We start from the raw sequence: 21698 nt of genomic DNA on the forward strand, positions 1-21698 counted from the left end.
TCGTCGAGAACTTATTTCAAAGTAGATTGGATTTTTTTTTAAATGCAGATGTACTCGGATGATTTTGAGCGCATATGGTCATTACAAAGTTCGAGAATTAGAGGTTGGCTTTGTTCTGCAATCACAAATTGAGCAGTTTAGTGGCGCTGACAATACCATAATTAGAACAGAGTGGAAAAGTTGTTTTCTTCATAGGATAGATTTACAAGGAAAGAACTGAATAATGTTTTACTCTTATGATAGAGTGTGGCAAACAGATGAACTTCGGTTACCTGATGACGTTGGGCAAGGGCTCTATGCACATTAAATCAAATTTTACTTGAGATAATTGAATAGGAAGCAAACATTTTATGATATTCGGGTAAAGGACAACTGAACGGATAAAATCATGTGAACAGTTCAGCGCAAGAAATATAGTTCAGGTACCTTTTCGGGCAATTAAAGTACTCTTTTAGTGCCATTATGATAACGCAGAGCACAAATCAGAGCATCATTTATTAACTACATTTTTAACCTAGTCGAGACCAGATGGTTATTATGCAACAATTTCTTTTCAAAATTCTTATAAAAAACGATCATCTTGCAACTTCGTTCAAGATTCGTACAAGAAATGGTTATCTTGCAAGATCCTGCAACACAAATTGATATATTAATTTATTTCGGTCGAGCTCTGTTCTATCATTGTTTGTTATACACGCATTTTATTTCATTTCAAAGGTTATGCACACAAGTTCGTTATATAAATAGTTATTTTTGATTTGTTCGTGACAAAATCAAACATGCATCTGATAAAACCTAGACAAAACAAATTATTCTATGCCCCATTAGACAAGATATGGGACCTGTCCTCTATCGACTGGGTGACAGGTCGAAGAAAAAGAGAAAAAAGCTGCAAAATTCAAAAAAACGTTTCTGTTTTAGAAAACTTTTAATTTCAAAGTGATCATTTTCATGAGATAATAACTGAAATCAGTCAATTTCAGTTAAAGTTCATTTATATCCCCATAGGAAGCAATTGAGACATGTCATTATCCAGAGTACGTCATACGACTACGAAAAGAAGAAAAAATATCTACAAAAATGAAAAGGTCAATTCAACATTGCGCAGAATGCCAGTGAAGCCATTAAAACCATGAAATTGTCACTAAGAGCATTAAAAAACGTTCAATTGCGCCATGTTTCATAACCTATGGGACCTACCATTAATGTTAGAAATTAAAAAAGGAAAACCTTTAAATTGTACAACTAAAAGTTTTATAAAATCTCTTATTAACAATAGCAACAAAGACAGGAACCAAATGGTTGAAAATAAAATCGCTATATAGATTAAATTATAACTAAGCGACTGAACAAATTTAAGAAATGGCGTAGCCCAAAAAATCAAATGATTTTGAAAACTATTGTTTTCAAAACTCATAACAGACATCAAGTTTCAAAAAGAGACGGATTAATATTTTTACAATTCAAGAAGCCAATTGGGATTGTTATTAAGATGACTAATTGACGAGATTACAAAATAGTAGCAAATACAGGAAGCAGCGAAATTTTCCGAAACACATTTTTATGGCAGCACAGTGTTCAAGGCATAATATTTACGAGATGTTATTGACAAGAAATGTAAATCATTACTTGCTTCTCATCTGGACTTCAACGGGTCTTCCTTGTAAAAAATCAACGAAGAAATGCCAACAAAGGAAACCCAAAAATTGAGCAGCAAAGAAATCTCGTAAACTTTTATGAAGTTAATTGGTCGAAGCTATCCGGCAAAACAAATAACTAACAGAGAAAAATGCTTGAATCAACAAAACAATTTGAGACTTTCTGAGACAACGGGTCTTCCTTGTAAAAAATCAACGAAGAAATGCCAATAAAGGAAACCCAAAAATTGAGCAGCAAAGAAATCTCGTAAACTTTTATGAAGTTAATTGGTCGAAGCTATCCGGCAAAACAAATAACTAACAGAGAAAAATGCTTGAATCAACAAAACAATTTGAGACTTTTTCTTATTAGTGATATCGAGTTACATGATGACAAAAAAGAGCAAAATGAAGCAGTTGAAAACATCTTCTTTTAAAAAAGTTAATTTTGAAAGCCATTAAAAAATTGAGACCCACTATTATCAATTATAAGTTGAAAAAAAAACAAAAAGAAAGACAAACAAGGGCAGAAAAATATATAGACTAAATCTATAGAGAACTGCCGCGGCCCAAAAGCATAAACTATCCAACAAAAACAATCAACTTAATCAGATACGCCTTTTTCTTTGCTGCGCATGATCGCAACTAAACTTTCCTTCAACTGAAACCAAAATGCGTTAATTTGACAGGGAAGCAAAATCAACAATTAAAATGTGCAATTAGGCTCACAAACAAAAAGGTGAAATATCAAAGTATCAGAAACAGAGAAAATAGTAATTGAATATAACACCATTACAGAAGAAATGGGTTACCCTCTGTTTTCTTTCACTGAGACTAAGCCAGAAATTGTGAAAAATAAGATTAAAAAAATGTTGAAATTCAAAAATTCAACAAGATTTTTATCAAAAGAATGCATCCAAAGTCATAAAAGGCATTAGATAACAACTAAAAATTGTCTAGGTTCACTTATACCTCTAAAAAGTCAGTTGGAGTTTTGATTGGAGAGACTAAGTCATTGGAATGCAAAAAATATTAGGAATAGAAGCAAAGCATAAGAAGTCCATAAAATTCTTCGAAAAATTTCCATAAAAACCATGAGTTTGACTCTGAAACCATAATATTTGATTGTTGGGCCAAATTTTTGGAGATAGTATTTGTCAATAATTGAGCGCTGATTTGAATTTCTTGTCAGTAAATTATATAGAAATATTAAATGCGGAAATAATTTGAAAAAGGCCACGCACCATTACAATCTAATTTTTTTTTACCGTAAAGATTCATGGTAAGTTCAAGATCAGCCCTGATAATCCTGCGCGTCTAAAAAAACACCTAACTGTTAAATTTGTTGCTATATAGACCAATTTTTCAACAAAATTTCTCAGTATATCAAAATTAATTAATGCATTTGTATATTTATGGAGTCTAAATTTGCAAAGAACTGGCAAAATTACAATTCCAGAAGACTCTTAGAACCAGTGGGAGTACAACTACTTCTATTTTTGAGATTACGATGAACATGACAGCAGTATACCTTTAAAAAGTTTTGGCAAAATTGACAAAAATTGGGACGAAAATTACGGAAAAATTCAACGAAAGCAATATAATTTAGCCGAATGTTCACAAAACCTAAAATCTCGATAACCCCCCAGCAATGACGAAAAAAAATCCTTCCAATTCGATATTTCACGCAGTACGGGAGTTCTGATACCACTCACAACTGTCTACGATGATTATATCGATAGGTCAAAATTGACTGAACAAAAAAACCCATTTGAGTATATAGTTCCTCCCCCACTAAAGTGGGTCGGAACAATAATATGCTTGCGTGCATTTAATTTTATTGGATTTTAGTGGATTAAGCATTAAGCAAAAGAATGCACAGTGTTAATCATTCCAAATGCCAATAATAAGGTGAGCTTTACACCAAGTTTAGTTTTTATCGACAACGATATTTGCTCAGTTGATTGAAACGAACTGTGATAGTTTTCACTAGTTCGAAACTCATATGATGCTAGCTATTCTAGTTATTCCCATTTTTTGTAATAAGTTGGACATTGGATTTTTAATAACGCAATTTTCAGTTTTGGTTACCTGTTGAAAAGTTGCGCAAAACCAAAAAACGTCAACTTTCTGTGTTTGAGTTTACTGTTTGCTTTTTAAACAGATTTGGTTCAAATTCGTTTTCAAATTAAAGTTGAAATAATTAACAATTACAATTTTTTGTTTGCCGCACAGTTAGCAAAACCTTGAGAAAATTTACGCACTTTTTGCCTTTGTGTTTTGACCAACTTTAGTGGGGAGGGAGGAACTATATACTCAAATGAGTTTTTTTGTTGAGTCCATTTTGGCCGATCAATATAATCCTCGTTGAGAGTTGTGAGTGGTATCATTAGGTAGCCCGCAGAGCGTAGAATATGGAAATAAAAAGATTTTTTAGTTACGCTTTTTACAGGGAGTTAACGCGATAAAATTTTCTGAATAGTAGATGATTTTCCGTTGTTTTTACACACATTTTCTGTATTTTTGAGCAAATTTTGGTCAATTTTGCTAAAAATATGTTCAAACTGTTAATGGTAGCAGGATTGAATTGATCTTAAGATCCTTAAAGGTATAGGAAGGTTGCTGAATTGTTGCATCCGAGTTTTTTGTCTAGAATTTATGCTAAATTTTTCAAAATTCAGATTTTTTGTCAAAAGTTATGATTTTGACCAAATATGATTTTTATCCCACTTGGACGCCCCACTAAGGTGGGGAAAATTGCCGACGCATTTAAATTGGCTCTTTCATCGAAAGAGGATCTCACTCAGCACGCTACTTGGCCCGCGACCAGAACAAGTTCAATTACCATTTAAAACCATCTACCAAGTTATAAACCTTGGAACCATGCGCATCGAAATACTGTGTCCGTGATATACCTCAGCATCAAGACGGAGGAGATTTGTCATCGGCCGTAATCTGCATCTCGTGATGTAGATACTAAGTACAGCAGAATTTGGCGCCTCATGACGGAGGCTTTTATTAGAACCAAAAAATTTTGATTCTTAGGTTTTGCTTAGGATAAACCAAGAAAAAAGAGACATCTAGCATTTCTTTGGAAAACTAAAAAAAAAATAGAAAAAAATGGGAGCTGGGCAGTCACCTATTTATGGCAAATATGCAAGACAAATTGTAGCGAATTTTTAGAAGAAACTGTTAACCCTGGAAAGGCGTTGAGATTGGCTATAAGCAAATGCGGAGATCGGAAACGAAAGCGGGCCATATATTTCCAATAGCTAATCTGCTCCGTAACGGAGCTATATCGGTCGAACGTCATTTTGCTGCGCAAATTCACGGCAAAAATTCCACCTTGATTTCTTTGAAACTCAAGTCAGCTTTCACTTTTGGAAAAAGTTTGCTTAGCTCGTGTACATACCGAAACATAGCTTGGTTATTCACATAGCCAATCGACTTGCAAAATCCGGCCTGCTGTACCAGAGGAAAAACGAGTGGCGGCATTGAGTACTAAGATGGTTAGCTGTACTCGAGAAGCAAAACAAAGAGATCGATCTTAGCACATACTAAGATTCATGAATTAATAATAATTCCGATTGCGGGAGTTTCAACAGTAAGACATGCATGTGAAAAAATTAACTGACGAAGTGTATTAACTGAATTAAACTTGACTCCTAAGATAAGACCTCCAAATAGATTAAGTACATTGCATTGTATTTTATTTCACTATATTAAGTATGAGATATAATGCATGACATTTCCCACTTTTAAACAGAATTGAAAATACACAAATTGATTTTTTAATAACTATATTGATAACATCAATAATTACTCATCGGTTAAATAGATCTAAAACATATGTACTGGTTATGAATAGCTAATGGTATTGATATCATTTGAAACCATCTACAAAAACACTCTCCATGGAGATTCGCACCGTTGGAACGCAAAAACTAGCCTCGAATTCAAAACTTAAAACTAATAGGGAAATACGATGTAGAAGACAAATGGAGCTGGGAAACTTGTGCGTTGGTAAACTCTGGAACCGAGCGGATCGAAAAACTTGGTGATATTCCTGGGCATCGAAGGGGAGGAAAATTGCTATTAGCCGTAACCTTTTCCTGATGGATACACTAAGAAAAGCAGAATTCTGGTGCCTTTTTGGAGGAGGCCTTAATTAGACCCAGAAAAAGGAATTTTGCGTCATCGAGCATTTTTTGGAAAACAAAAAAGTTATCGAAAAAGTGAGAGTTGGGTGGTTACTTTTTCATAGCAAATTTGTAGGACCAAAAACTCAACGGGAATTTGGATCTATTCTGTTTCGCCCCCACCCAAGTGTTTTTTATGACCCCCAGTTACAAATTATATGCTATTATATAAAACGTTACTATATAAGAAAATAGCATATGCGCTTGGGGGTCATAAAAACTTTATGCTTACTAAGCTGGGGGCGCCGAAAAAGAAGATTCGGGAATTTTTAAAAGAAACTGTCGAGCCTGGAAAGGCATTAGGGTGAGCTGCCAAAATCATGGAGATCGGAAATCAAAGTAATAAATTTCTTTTAGCTAAACTGCTCCACAAGTGAATGCCATATTAATTCAAAGTCATTTTTGCATTACAAATTTACGTCAAAATTTCCAACTTGAGTTCTTTGGGACTTGAGTTAGCTTTCACTTTAGATAGTGATTTTGCTGAGTTCGTGTAAATAACGGAATGTAGCTTTGTTATTCACTTAGCGAATCGACTTGCAAACTCGACGGCATGATATAACTGAGGGAAGACGAGGCGAAATTGAGTACCAAAATGGTTAACTGTGCTTGAGAAGCACAACAGAGAGAAAGATCTCAGCGTATACTCAAGATCCATGAACTAATAATTGCAAATGCGGGAACTTCAACAGTAGACATACATATGGAAAAATTAACAGATGAAAAGTACTGATTAGAATAATTTTGACTCCTACGACCTCCAAATAAATTAGGTACATTGTATTGAAATTTTTTACTGCACTATACTAATTATGAGATATCATGCATGACATTTCCTCTGTTTAACAGAATTGAAGATGCACAAATTGAAATTTTAAAAGCGATATTGATAGCGTATCAATAATTGTTCAGCAGTTGAATAGAGCTTAGACATATGTACCGGTAATGAATAGTTAGTGATTTTAATACGTTTATGATAAGTTTTCGCAGTTTGTATTTTGAAGCTCAATCTCCTGAAAGCTCTTCATCGTCAAAGTATTTATCAACATCATCCGGGCTGTGATCCTCTTGGTAAATCCTTGGATCGGTTGGCGTAACTACTACAATGATTGGGGAAGGAAACTTGTTCTGAATTAGCTCCAAATGTGTTTCTGTGTCCACAATAGATTGAAAAACAACTTGGTCGATGAGACTTAATGTCTCCTGCTCTTTTCTGCTCTCTAGGGTTTTTATAACTTAGCAGACAAGAATGTGTTGATTCGCCTAATGAATCGCAATTTTCGAAGCCATAGAGTTTTTGACTGCGTCGAATTGCTTTTCCGGCGCAAGAGAAAACTGGTGAACTCCCTCTTTGAGATGCAGAAGCATACGAGAGGATAAATTATGTAGTGTTTGTTGGTGGAGCTGGACCGCTGACTGAATGTCTTCTTTTCTGAGGTGGATTTTGATGTTCAAGTGTGGGTGGCATTTTTGGCATAGGTACTCGCATTGCGCGTGCAATATTTGATTAGGTCGATGAAATGCCACTCGTGTTATCCTTTTTTTGGGTCTTTCCAATTATAGCCCCCCCATGAAATTATAGCCCCCCCCCATTATGGTATAATTACCATGATTGGGGGGGGGCTATAGGTTATCTGACCACTAGGCTGGGGGGGGGGCTATAATGGGAAAGAGCCCTTTTTCTATGCTTCAGTTTCCAATCTCCTTCTTGAATGCGTTTTAGTTCTTTTGTATGAGTAGCGATTTTGGCTTCAGTTTTTTCCTCAAGTAATCGGGGGCACATCTGTTGATGTATTATGTATTCACTGAGATGTTTTCAGCGTTCTTCACGTGTCTCGAATGTTGCTATCTCGCTGTTGCGAATAATTACGCTAAGAATTCTGGTTCACCAGGGGCAAGAACTTCATACAAACTATCAACGTTTTTCTATGATTGCCTATGATTCCCTTCTATGATTGTCTTTTTCAGGCTATTTTTAAATCGACTACTTTCTCATTCAAGGGTATTGCGCAACAACCTTTATGATCCCCGGATGGATTGGGAATTGTCGTTAATTCATGAATCTTAGTTTTTGCTAAGATCATTCCCTTTGTCTTTTTCTTGAGTACAGTTTCCCAATTTAATACTTAGTCGTCCCACTCGTCTTCACTCACAGTTATAGCAACCCGGAATTTGCAAGTCGATTCGTCAAGCGAATATCCAAGCTGTATTCCGCTAAATACACGTGCTAAGCATAATGCAGTACACTGGATGTGTATGACAGTCTCAATGAATTCCATTTTATCATCTTTTCCAGATTAAGAATGAATTGATTGGTTGTTTTGGGCAGCCAATGCATTTTTTTCCTTTTTTCTGTAAACTGATTTTCTTGAGCATTCGATCATGTTAATTTTCAGTACATATCTAAGAAGGTTGCTGAGTTGGGACTAGTATTCAGTAGATTTACCAAGATGGAGGGCTGATGATACCCGAAAGTGTTTTATACCTTTCAAATTTTGGGTCTTTCCTATTATAGCCTCCCATTTTAGTGGTCAGATAACCTATTGCTCCCACCCCCCCAATTATGGTGAATATACTATAATAGGGGGGCTATATTTTCATGGGGGGGGGCTATAATGGGAAAGACCCCAAATTTCATTTGCGTCGCTTTTATTTGAGAGTGGTTCAATTCCTGTCTATTTAGATTGATATCCCGAGCATTCGATTTCATTTGACGCAAGACGGCGGTTTGCCAGATTTGTAAATTTACCTTTCTCGTCTTTTTGTGACATTTGTTAAACGATTTCCGCCCCGTCATTTTTTCCAGAAGCAATTTTGAAAAAATGAGCTGTCAGTTATTTCAACAATTACTAAACAGAAAATGCAATAGGGAGATGACTCATGGTGTAGATCCAGTTGGCATTCTGCATATCAATTAGAAAGCATTGTTCTATTGCGGCGCGTTTGAGCTTATTTGTGATATTGATCGAAATACTGTTTGTATACGTCGGGCGACCATTCGTATGGACTTAAATTTTTCCAGAACTTTTGCATCTAATATGCTATTATTTGATTTACAGTAATTACTATTGATGATATTAGAATTTGAATTGAACATTGAGTTTAAATGAACAAATTCTCTTTATTCCGGCAACTTTTTCAATTCAAAGCCCAGTTTGAAATTTACATTTTTTAGATCTTTGGGCCCCCGAGTACGATATGCGCCCACCAATTACAGAGCACGTGCCATTACACAGTAAATCACTATGTAAAAGTATGGCACGGGCGTCTGGGGGGTGCAAATAATATGCATCCACTCAACTAGGGTGGCACAAACGGAAAAGATCCCAGTTTTTTATTCTCTACTTGATAAGTTTCATGAAACTTTGTAATATGAGAGTTCGATTTATCAAAATCTAGTTGTCTGTTAGAAATTCAGGGATCTATTCTGTTTACTTTTGAAATTCAGGAGATATCACGAAACGGATCTATTCTGTTTCGCCCCCCCCCCCCCCCCCAGTGTTTTTTTCGCCCCCCAGTTACAAGTTATATGTTTTTTACATCGTGCTATATAACAATTGTTATATAGCACGATGTAACAAACATGGGGGGCACGTGTTATAGCTTTTTGGTACAATAGTGCATAATGCGAAAAACCCAGAAATTACTACTTTTTCACCTTTTCCAAATTTTGTCTAGCCAAAAGTGGCGATATTTTTAACAGTGTGAACTAGTTCCATTTAAAGCTGAATAACTAACCTTTTCCACATCAGGCATTGACATATCCGGCATGGACATTTCTGGCAGATCAGACATTTCTGGGATGTCGCGATATTTTGGTGCCGGCATTCGTCTCACTCCACTGAGTAGTTGATTTCTATGTGAATGAATGCTCCCACTGTAACTGCGATCATATCCGCTACAGTGGGGAAGCAGAAGCAAGATTAAAAGTGGGGAATACTCGACGGTCATTTTTGGAGGTTACTTTTCACTAGCGAAAGCAAAGGCAGACTTAATGGCTGCTTCTCTTCAAAATGTCACGCCAACTTTTTGTATTAAATTTGCAGGAATATTGTTTCCGCGCTAATATATTGACGGCTGCCTTTTGACCTATTGAGTCATAAGATATAGAATTGATAAAGCAGGCTAAGGCCGAGTGAAATCATTGGCAACAAGTGTCAAAAACAGTAGTCGGACCTATTCTGTTTCGACCCCCCCCCCCCCCCACCCACCCCAACCTAGTGGCAACATATTTTTTATGACCCCCATGCGCACAAGCATTCTTTTTACATAGTAACGCGCTATATAACAATACATAATTTGCAACGTGTGGTCATAAAAAGCACTGGGAATTAAGAAGCATTGTTAGAGAGGAATCGGGAAGCAAACCCGTTCGAAAAATTGATTTTAACAGCGCGAAATTAACAATAACACTACAAAAAATTTCAAGTTAGTAATCAGCCCAAATTTAAGCTTTGTAACGGGGGATGCCCCCGCCCAGTGAGGGACCCGATTTGAGGCTTGTGACGGGTGGGTACTGTCCCCTCCCTCCGCAAAGATCCGCGAGGTACATTTTTGGGTCAGTAAATTTTTTTTCTTGATTTTGCTGAAGGGGCAGAAACATTTGAGGTAAAATTTCCCCCATTTGTTCAGGGGACAAGAAAGTAAAATTTTCTGGCGGGCTGAAACTTTTTGCATGGGTGTTGCTGCTGTTGATCGACAACGACAATCATTTGGAGATAAATCCTTGAAGCCTTATTCGATACCGCTTCTCTTCACATGTTTCTAACTGCTTCCGGGGTTCTTTGTAAAACTGCTTATTATGGGGAAGCGACGCACAATTTTCAAGAGGCTGTTTTATATAACAAGCAGCATTAACTAATAGTCTCGAGTTAGAAAAACGTGACCAATTGTTAACATCATTGCGACACAAAATGTTCAAGCTCCATCCTCCAACAGATTCAGATTTCTTGACTTTGAGCACCAGTGATTGCTTTTAACGTCTTTGTGCCAAAATTTATTCTTTTGAAAGTAATGGTCGTCGAAAATAGTGGACATGGCTCCTTGCATGCTGAAAACATTTTGTTAATTTGATTTTGCATTGGAAACGAAATCATAAATTCAATTTTTATCTGAACCATTGCTTCAAAAACAAGCATTAGTTTCAAAAACAAACATCAATTCATTACACGTGTTTTGCAAAAACTAACAAATAATTATCAGCCATGTAAAAAATATAGGGGACATTGGCATTGATACTAAAATGGGTTATAGAAATGCAAAAGAGTCTACACAGTTTTGAAACTGACGTTTTAAATGGTTGAAGTTTGCAATTTTGTATTACGTTTTTGGAAAACCATAACAGACGGCTGTGCACAAAAAGAAATCAGTGCATATTCTTTTGAATCTAAGTGAATCAGCAAAGTAAATGATGTTCGGTTGGATGTATATGGAAAATTATTGTGATACAGAGGATGTTGAAATTAATGCATTAACGATTGCGCAACCATTGGATTTGAATATTGGAAAACTTTCCGAAACTTCACTGAGTAAATTATTTCCAATTCATCCATTGACCGGGTAATTGATAATTGATTTTTTGTCGTTTTATCGTAGTTAGTGTAATAATATGGAAGCCCTCGTCTTATAAACAAAATCTTCACGCTGTTATAACCAGTGGTCCGTCTAAAGTGATCACAACTGATTTTGGGTAAATTTTTGTTTTGGGGACGCATGAAATGGCTCCTGCGTTGAAGTAGAGTCAACAATCAGACTAAAATGGTCCTGGTACTAAACAAGAGGATTAACATGTCCACTTTTATCACGAAAGTCCACGGTTTAGAAGGTGTTCAAGGAAACGCGGGAAGCAAACCCGTTCGAAAAAATGATTTTAACAGCGCGAAATTAACAATATCACTACAAAAAATTTCAAGTTAGTAATCAGCCCAAATTCAAGCTTTGTAACGGGGATGCCCCCGCCCAGTGAGGGACCCGATTTGAGGTTTGTGACGGGTGGGTACTGTCCCCTCCCTCCGCAAAGATCCGCGAGGTACATTTTGGGGTCAGTAATTTTTTTTCTTGATTTTGCTGAAGGGGCAGAAACATTTGAGGTAAAATTTCCCCCATTTGTTCAGGGGACAAGAAAGTAAAATTTTCTCAAAGTGTTGGCGGGACTGAAACTTTTTGCATTGGTGTTGCTGCTGTTGATCGACAACGACAATCATTTGGAGATAAATCCTTGAAGCCTTATTCGATACCGCTTCTCTTCACATGTTTCGAACTGCTTCCGGTGTTCTTTGTAAAACTGCTTATTAGCGTAATAATATGGATTAGCGTAATAATATGGAAGCCCTCGTCTTATAAACAAAATCTTCACTCTGTTATAACCAGTGGTCCGTCTAAAGTGATCACAACTGATTTTGGGTAAATTTTTGTTTTGGGGACGCATGAAATGGCTCCTGCGTTAACAAGTAGAGTCAACAATCAGACTAAAATGGTCCTGGTACTAAACAAGAGGATTAACATGTCCACTTTTATCAAGAAAGTCCACGGTTTAGAAGGTGTTCAAGGAAACGCGTTGGTTTTTTTGTAGGCACAATTGGTTTTCGAACAATTGGCGATTCGCTTCTATATGTAACATTTCATTCAAGTTAAGTTTGTTTAAATGATAGTTAAAATGGTTTATTCGGTCTCTTACGTTTTTGGAAAGGCCACCATCATTTTTTGATCAAGATCTTTAGAAAAACAACTTTACAACTCTCCCTTCTCATTCGAGCTGCTCCAGAAATCTTTGCAACAAATATTCTGTGTATCTAAAAACGTCATGAAAACGAAATCTCATTGCGGTACAACCTTATCCGTTGTCCTCGATTAGGAAAGATATAATTTAAGAAAAAATAATTTTGTTCAATTTTGTCATACACAGAGCAAAGGGCTTCTGTACTGCAATACTTTCAACAAAAAAACATAACTTAAGGCCTCGGTAGAGTTGTTTATTACAAAACAAAATTTTCAAGCAGATCTACCACTGCTCTATTTTTTCAAAATAATCTCTCCAAATTCAGCTTCATTCAACTGTTACTTCTTCCATTTCAATAAAGCAATGACAAACTACAGAACACTAAATTGAGAAAACCATTCTCTAAAAAGAACATTTCATATTAGTTATAATCACTCTCACTATAATCAGTACCCAAAACTCTTTCATATGAAGCATAGAGCACCACCTACTTATATATTTGCCTTAAACATTTTCATCTTTTAATACTAGTTAGATTCCCATATTAAAAAGTGGGTCAAAGTTGAATCTTCTGAAGACAATTGTCGGACATATCCAGAGATAAAGTTTAAACCACAAGAGAATATATTGCTTGCAGGACTCCCAGATTGTTCTTCTTGCGAATTTGCTGCTGATGTTTTTATAGTTACTGCAATGTTGAGGCGCCTATCTGCGCCATTAGTTGCGGGTGTTTAGTCCGCATAATGGTATCCAAGACATACAAGCCACCTATTCTTAACTGATTATCTGAACCAAAATTTAGCTTCAATGATTTTTTTGTGTGCAAAATTGCCCTTGTCCTTTAAGATTTTGACAACGTATGCATATAAAAAGAACCAGAAGAAAATTGAGTGGAGTGCGTTTTAATTAAAATAAATTAAATGCGTTTTGAGGGATTCTTTCCGGTTCGCAAATTGATGAAATTCTCTTTTGTTACTTAACATTTTTTTTCAGAAGAAAGTTTTTGTATGCAAAAAATTAAAGAAATTACAACGTTCCTTTATTTAGATGAAAAGCTTATTTATCGACACGAGAAGAGAATGTTTTTTCTATAGATCTTGAGTCGTTTTGTTTGCTACCTCTTGTTACGAATTTGAGTTCAGTTTAAATTTTGGAGAAAAAATTTGAGGGAAGCCTTGTTTTGGGCTATTCAATTATACATTAGAATGAACTGTTGATATCTTAAAACCGCTTTTTATTTTTTACGGATAACTTTAGGTGACCAACCAAATTATGGCACGTTATTAGGTGCAGATTTGAGTGCGTCTTTTAGCGTTGTTTTTGTGACCTCGGGAGCTTCACGAACTAATCATTCAATTCTCAATTTCTTTGCAACGAGCCGATAAAAATTTCAGCCTATGGGTTGAGGCTAACGCCTAATGCAAGCCAATAAAATAACAAAACTAATACCTCAAGGAAGATAATGCCCGAAGAAATAGAGTGACACTGATTGCTGCAGTAACATGCCTCAAATTTCTCGAAATTCTGGAAAGTTAAAATGAGAATCACTTTTCCTGCAGAAAAAACTGGATTATACTCGTGTAAATCTTGGTCAGTTTTTTTACACATTCAGAGATCACGGTTTACCACAAGATGATGTATTGCTTGCAAGCTTTCCATAAAAATTCTTTGTGAATTTGCTGCTGAGGTTTTTATAGTTACTACAATGTCGAGCCGCATATCTGCGCCATTATTTGCTGCTGATATGTCCTCATAAGAGTATCCAAGACATACAAGTCACCTATTCTTAATTGACTATCTGAACAAAAATCTGGTTTCAATGAAAACTTTGTGTGCATATTTGCCGCTATTATTCAATATTTTGACACCTTTTGCAAATATAGTGCATTACAAAAATATGACTGAAGCGCGTTTCTATTGAAATTAAAGGATTCAGTTTTGTAGCATCCATTCCGATTCACAAATCGTTGAAAATGCTTTACGTTAATTTGCATATATTCTCAGGAAAAAATTTTGTTAAATAAAGAAAAACATGATGAAGTAATTTACGAAGTGCCTTTCTTTTGGCGAAATGTTTGTTAAATAACACGAGAAGAAATTGTTTTTCAAGTTTATCCTGATTCGTATGGGTTTTAACCGCTTGCAAGCAAGAAATTGAAGTTCTTTTTGTTTTTTCGTGAAAAATTTGTGTAATTTCATGATCTGAACCGTTTCTGATTTTTTGAGACCTTAAACACCGTTTGATTTTTTACAGAAAATTCCATGTGACCCAACAACTCTTTGCATTTTTTTAACGGTATAAAAAATGGGACTTAAAATGAAAACCTAAAATGAGAATCATTTTTTCTGCGAAAAAATGGATAACACTTGGACAATTCTCGGTCAATTTTGAGACATATCCAGAGATAAAGGTCTACCGCAAAATGATATATTACTTTTAAGCTTTCCAGGAAAATTCGCTGCGATTTAGCAAAATCACAAAGACTTTTTTCGGGAAATTTTTTTGCGATTTTCGCAAACATCGAAAGTTTTTTGCAATTTTGCTAATCTTTAGTTGTTACTACAATGTCGAGACACCTATCTGCGCAATTATTTGCTGCTCTTTTGTCCTCATAATGATATACAAGACATACAATTCACCTATTCTTAATTGATTATCTGAACCAAAATTTAGCTTCAATGATTTTTTTTGTGTGCAAAATTGCCATTGTCCTTTAAGATTTTGACAACGTATGCATATAAAAAGAACCAGAAGAAAATTGAGTGGAGTGCGTTTTAATTAAAATAAATTAAATGCGTTTTGAGGGATTCTTTCCGGTTCGCAAATTGATGAAATTCTCTTTTGTTACTTAACATTTTTTTTCAGAAGAAAGTTTTTGTATGCAAAAAATTAAAGAAATTACAACGTTCCTTTATTTAGATGAAAAGCTTATTTATCGACACGAGAAGAGAATGTTTTTTCTATAGATCATTGACCGGGTAATTGATAATTGATTTTTTGTCGTTTTATCGTAGTTAGTGTAATAATATGGAAGCCCTCGTCTTATAAACAAAATCTTCACGCTGTTATAACCAGTGGTCCGTCTAAAGTGATCACAACTGATTTTGGAAAAATTTTTGTTTTGGGGACGCATGAAATGGCTCCTGCGTTGAAGTAGAGTCAACAATCAGACTAAAATGGTCCTGGTACTAAACAAGAGGATTAACATGTCCACTTTTATCACGAAAGTCCACGGTTTAGAAGGTGTTCAAGGAAACGCGGGAAGCAAACCCGTTCGAAAAAATGATTTTAACAGCGCGAAATTAACAATATCACTACAAAAAATTTCAAGTTAGTAATCAGCCCAAATTCAAGCTTTGTAACGGGGATGCCCCCGCCCAGTGAGGGACCCGATTTGAGGTTTGTGACGGGTGGGTACTGTCCCCTCCCTCCGCAAAGATCCGCGAGGTACAGTTTGGGGTCAGTAATTTTTTTTCTTGATTTTGCTGAAGGGGCAGAAACATTTGAGGTAAAATTTCCCCCATTTGTTCAGGGGACAAGAAAGTAAAATTTTCTCAAAGTGTTGGCGGGACTGAAACTTTTTGCATTGGTGTTGCTGCTGTTGATCGACAACGACAATCATTTGGAGATAAATCCTTGAAGCCTTATTCGATACCGCTTCTCTTCACATGTTTCTAACTGCTTCCCGTGTTCTTTGTAAAACTGCTTATTAGCGTAATAATATGGATTAGCGTAATAATATGGAAGCCCTCGTCTTATAAACAAAATCTTCACGCTGTTATAACCAGTGGTCCGTCTAAAGTGATCACAACTGATTTTGGGTAAATTTTTGTTTTGGGGACGCATGAAATGGCTCCTGCGTTGAAGTAGAGTCAACAATCAGACTAAAATGGTCCTGGTACTAAACAAGAGGATTAACATGTCCACTTTTGTCAAGAAAGTCCACGGTTTAGAAGGTGTTCAAGGAAACGCGTTGGTTTTTTTGTAGGCACAATTGGTTTTCGAACAATTGGCGATTCGCTTCTATATGTAACATTTCATTCAAGTTAAGTTTGTTTAAATGATAGTTAAAATGGTTTATTCGGTCTCTTACGTTTTTGGAAAGGCCACCATCATTTTTTGATCAAGATCTTTAGAAAAACAACTTTATAACTCTCCCTTCTCATTCGAGCTGCTCCAGAAATCTTTGCAACAAATATTCTGTGTATCTAAAAACGTCATGAAAGCGAAATCTCATTGCGGTACAACCTTATCCGTTGTCCTCGATTAGGAAAGATATAATTTAAGAAAAAATAATTTTGTTCAATTTTGTCATACACAGAGCAAAGGGCTTCTGTACTGCAATACTTTCAACAAAAAAACATAACTTAAGGCCTCGGTAGAGTTGTTTATTACAAAACAAAATTTTCAAGCAGATCTACCACTGCTCTATTTTTTCAAAATAATCTCTCCAAATTCAGCTTCATTCAACTGTTACTTCTTCCATTTCAATAAAGCAATGACAAACTACAGAACACTAAATTGAGAAAACCATTCTCTAAAAAGAACATTTCATATTAGTTATAATCACTCTCACTATAATCAGTACCCAAAACTCTTTCATATGAAGCATAGAGCACCACCTACTTATATATTTGCCTTAAACATTTTCATCTTTTAATACTAGTTAGATTCCCATATTAAAAAGTGGGTCAAAGTTGAATCTTCTGAAGACAATTGTCGGACATATCCAGAGATAAAGTTTAAACCACAAGAGAATATATTGCTTGCAGGACTCCCAGATTGTTCTTCTTGCGAATTTGCTGCTGATGTTTTTATAGTTACTGCAATGTTGAGGCGCCTATCTGCGCCATTAGTTGCGGGTGTTTAGTCCTCATAATGGTATCCAAGACATACAAGCCACCTATTCTTAACTGATTATCTGAACCAAAATTTAGCTTCAATGATTTTTTTTGTGTGCAAAATTGCCATTGTCCTTTAAGATTTTGACAACGTATGCATATAAAAAGAACCAGAAGAAAATTGAGTGGAGTGCGTTTTAATTAAAATAAATTAAATGCGTTTTGAGGGATTCTTTCCGGTTCGCAAATTGATGAAATTCTCTTTTGTTACTTAACATTTTTTTTCAGAAGAAAGTTTTTGTATGCAAAAAATTAAAGAAATTACAACGTTCCTTTATTTAGATGAAAAGCTTATTTATCGACACGAGAAGAGAATGTTTTTTCTATAGATCTTGAGTCGTTTTGTTTGCTACCTCTTGTTACGAATTTGAGTTCAGTTTAAATTTTGGAGAAAAAATTTGAGGGAAGCCTTGTTTTGGGCTATTCAATTATACATTAGAATGAACTGTTGATATCTTAAAACCGCTTTTTATTTTTTACGGATAACTTTAGGTGACCAACCAAATTATGGCACGTTATTAGGTGCAGATTTGAGTGCGTCTTTTAGCGTTGTTTTTGTGACCTCGGGAGCTTCACGAACTAATCATTCAATTCTCAATTTCTTTGCAACGAGCCGATAAAAATTTCAGCCTATGGGTTGAGGCTAACGCCTAATGCAAGCCAATAAAATAACAAAACTAATACCTCAAGGAAGATAATGCCCGAAGAAATAGAGTGACACTGATTGCTGCAGTAACATGCCTCAAATTTCTCGAAATTCTGGAAAGTTAAAATGAGAATCACTTTTCCTGCAGAAAAAACTGGATTATACTCGTGTAAATCTTGGTCAGTTTTTTTACACATTCAGAGATCACGGTTTACCACAAGATGATGTATTGCTTGCAAGCTTTCCATAAAAATTCTTTGTGAATTTGCTGCTGAGGTTTTTATAGTTACTACAATGTCGAGCCGCATATCTGCGCCATTATTTGCTGCTGATATGTCCTCATAAGAGTATCCAAGACATACAAGTCACCTATTCTTAATTGACTATCTGAACAAAAATCTGGTTTCAATGAAAACTTTGTGTGCATATTTGCCGCTATTATTCAATATTTTGACACCTTTTGCAAATATAGTGCATTACAAAAATATGACTGAAGCGCGTTTCTATTGAAATTAAAGGATTCAGTTTTGTAGCATCCATTCCGATTCACAAATCGTTGAAAATGCTTTACGTTAATTTGCATATATTCTCAGGAAAAAATTTTGTTAAATAAAGAAAAACATGATGAAGTAATTTACGAAGTGCCTTTCTTTTGGCGAAATGTTTGTTAAATAACACGAGAAGAAATTGTTTTTCAAGTTTATCCTGATTCGTATGGGTTTTAACCGCTTGCAAGCAAGAAATTGAAGTTCTTTTTGTTTTTTCGTGAAAAATTTGTGTAATTTCATGATCTGAACCGTTTCTGATTTTTTGAGACCTTAAACACCGTTTGATTTTTTACAGAAAATTCCATGTGACCCAACAACTCTTTGCATTTTTTTAACGGTATAAAAAATGGGACTTAAAATGAAAACCTAAAATGAGAATCATTTTTTCTGCGAAAAAATGGATAACACTTGGACAATTCTCGGTCAATTTTGAGACATATCCAGAGATAAAGGTCTACCGCAAAATGATATATTACTTTTAAGCTTTCCAGGAAAATTCGCTGCGATTTAGCAAAATCACAAAGACTTTTTTCGGGAAATTTTTTTGCGATTTTCGCAAACATCGAAAGTTTTTTGCAATTTTGCTAATCTTTAGTTGTTACTACAATGTCGAGACACCTATCTGCGCAATTATTTGCTGCTCTTTTGTCCTCATAATGATATACAAGACATACAATTCACCTATTCTTAATTGATTATCTGAACCAAAATCTAGTTCCAATGAAAACTTTGTGTACACAATTGCCATTAATATTTAATATTTTGACACCTTGCAGTGTACTACGAAAAATTTAGTGAAGTCGGTTTTTATTGAAATTAAATGAATCCCTTTTGTGGCATCTGTTCCTATTCACAATTCGTTGAAATTGTTTTCTTTTTTGCTTAATAAACAAATATATGCTAAATAGTGCCTTTTTTCGGCGAAAAGCCTATAATTCCTATAATTCCTATAAAAGCCTATATAAATTTTTGCTTAATAAATAAATATATGATTAAAAAAACGAAGTGCCTTTTCTTCCGGCGAAAAGCCTATAATTCAGTAAGAGAAGAAATTGTTTCTCAATTAGTTCCAACCGCTTTCAAGCAAGTGAATTTCTTTTTTGTTTTTTGGAGATAGATTTGAGCGACTTCATGGTCTGGGCCGTTTCGTTTGATTGATTTGTTGAGACCTTAACACACCGTTTGCTTTTTTACGGATAACTCGAATTGAACCACCACCTCATTGCACGTCTTTTAAAGGTACACTCACGTGCTTAAATGGGCATTTTTTGTGACAACTTCAATTGGTTATGGAGGTGCTTGATTTAATAATTCAATTCTTATTTTCTTTGCAACTAGCCGAGAACAGGCTTCTTTGCAACAGGCTGTGGTTGGAGGCACTCGCCCTTTGCCAGCCACTAGAGAACCGAACTTTACTACTCCGCTAAATACAATGCCCGAGCAGATAGACTGACACCGATCGCAGCTGGTATTGCGCCTCAATTTAGTCCACTGAAGTCTGGAAACTTAATATGGGATTCACTTTTTCATGTAAAAACTGGACAATAGTCTTGTTTCAATTTTCAATTGAACTGCAAGATTAAAAGTTCATTTTTAAGTAGTTTTTTGGAATTAAGATTCCAAAAATTTATTCGATGGGTTGGTTAAATCGTTGATTTTCAATAATATTTGCATGCAAAAAATCAACTTTTGCCCTGCCAGCATGTCAAATGCCTAGTTTGCAATCAATGCTTTTTCTTCATCATCTTTATCAGAATGCTATCCAAGGAACCCATCCATTCCTTTCGTTGTCCGGAGACGTGATAAAACAAGACTTTTTTCTGAAACAAGACCAATATACCGGCAGTTTGGAGTGTTGAAAACTGAAATGTATAAAAATGGTTGCTTTTCAATGCATTTGATAACAATGTTCAGATTATTGTAGGTTCAAGTATGATTTTTTGCTAAGTGATAACAGTTTTGCAAAAAAAATTTTGTGATATTTAGTTGTTTGCCCAACGAGTCAACTTTCTAAATATTGAGTGGTGAAATAAACATATGAGTTGTGTTCAATTCTATTTTCTTAACCAATCACTCTGCTGACAGAGGGTGTGTTTAACACAGGTGTGAACACCTCATCAATAGAGTCGTTAAATACGAGAAAAAAATTTCAATGTTTTCCACAATATCTATGTTCATCCATTTTTTTCGAGAACATGGGTTATATTTGCGCAGCGTCTTGTATAATGGGCGAATTTCTATGTAGGTGTCGTACGCAAGTGAGAATGCGTACTTGTTCTTGAGTCGCGAGTTGCCTTTATGTTGTATGTCCTACTTGCGCGGCGAGTGCGCTTTACACAATTTCTAAATGAAACCGCTTAGCGAATCGCGTAATGATTATTCGTTTACTTTACTCGATTTGTAAAGACAGTTAATGAAGAATAAGTTAAATTGAGCAACTGTACGCGAAGTGCAAAACTAAGAGAATGAAAATTAAGGCAACTGGTATTCCAGAAGTCATAACAAACGTGAACAATAATTTCCCGCTATGGGAGATGGGAACAACAGACTAGCATGTGAAATAACATTGACTTATACACATGCCCCTCAGGAATAAGTACACTAAATAAATTAAGTACATCGTATAATAAATTTACTGCACTGAATTAACTTATGATGTATGACATTTCTCCCGCTTCAATGAAAACTAAAATTGCATAAAGTAAAATTTTAAGAACAATATGAATAATAATAATACTTATTCACCGGTTAAATAGTATCAACAATATATTTACTGGTTATCATAGCTAGTCATAATTAATAATGTATCAAGTTTTAGTTAATCAGAGTTTTCACATGTCTTCTTCATCAAAGATTAGCTCATTTGAAGTGCTGCGATCGGCTGGTCGTATACGGGGGTCCGTCGGTGACACATCTCCTATGATAGGCGAGGGAAAGTTGTTTGCGATAGGTTCAACCCGCGTAGCTGTATCAACAATTGTTTGTACAACCGAAGGTTGTATCGATTCGATGTCGCCTACGCGTCGCTTCCTACGAGGTGGAGCAAAG

The 21698-nt window shown here is 35.4% G+C and overlaps 3 protein-coding genes across 4 annotated transcripts in view; 1 reads left to right on the forward strand and 2 right to left on the reverse strand.

Moving 5' to 3' along the window:
- LOC142350625 (uncharacterized) overlaps positions 1 to 9933 on the reverse strand; it is a 72810-nt gene extending 62877 nt beyond the window's left edge. Inside the window, exons 1-2 of one of the 2 annotated variants that reach the window (XM_075402531.1) lie at positions 9575 to 9930; positions 273 to 294 (exon numbers count right to left, since the gene is read on the reverse strand). In XM_075402531.1, coding sequence (XP_075258646.1) covers positions 273 to 294; positions 9575 to 9787 — 235 coding nt within the window. In that variant the 5' untranslated portion in view covers positions 9788 to 9930. Of the gene's footprint in view, positions 1 to 272; positions 295 to 9574 lie in introns of both variants that reach the window. The other variant, XM_075402539.1, reaches the window with a different exon arrangement.
- The window catches only part of LOC142350648 (uncharacterized), a 626363-nt gene that overhangs the window by 132701 nt on the left and 471964 nt on the right, over positions 1 to 21698 (reverse strand). The window lies entirely within an intron of this gene.
- The window catches only part of LOC142341676 (splicing factor 3B subunit 2-like), a 542910-nt gene that overhangs the window by 102636 nt on the left and 418576 nt on the right, over positions 1 to 21698 (forward strand). The window lies entirely within an intron of this gene.

Source organism: Convolutriloba macropyga, chromosome 1, assembly GCF_964194025.1.
Source record: "Convolutriloba macropyga chromosome 1, txConMacr16.3, whole genome shotgun sequence".
Taxonomy (NCBI): domain Eukaryota; kingdom Metazoa; phylum Xenacoelomorpha; order Acoela; family Convolutidae; genus Convolutriloba; species Convolutriloba macropyga.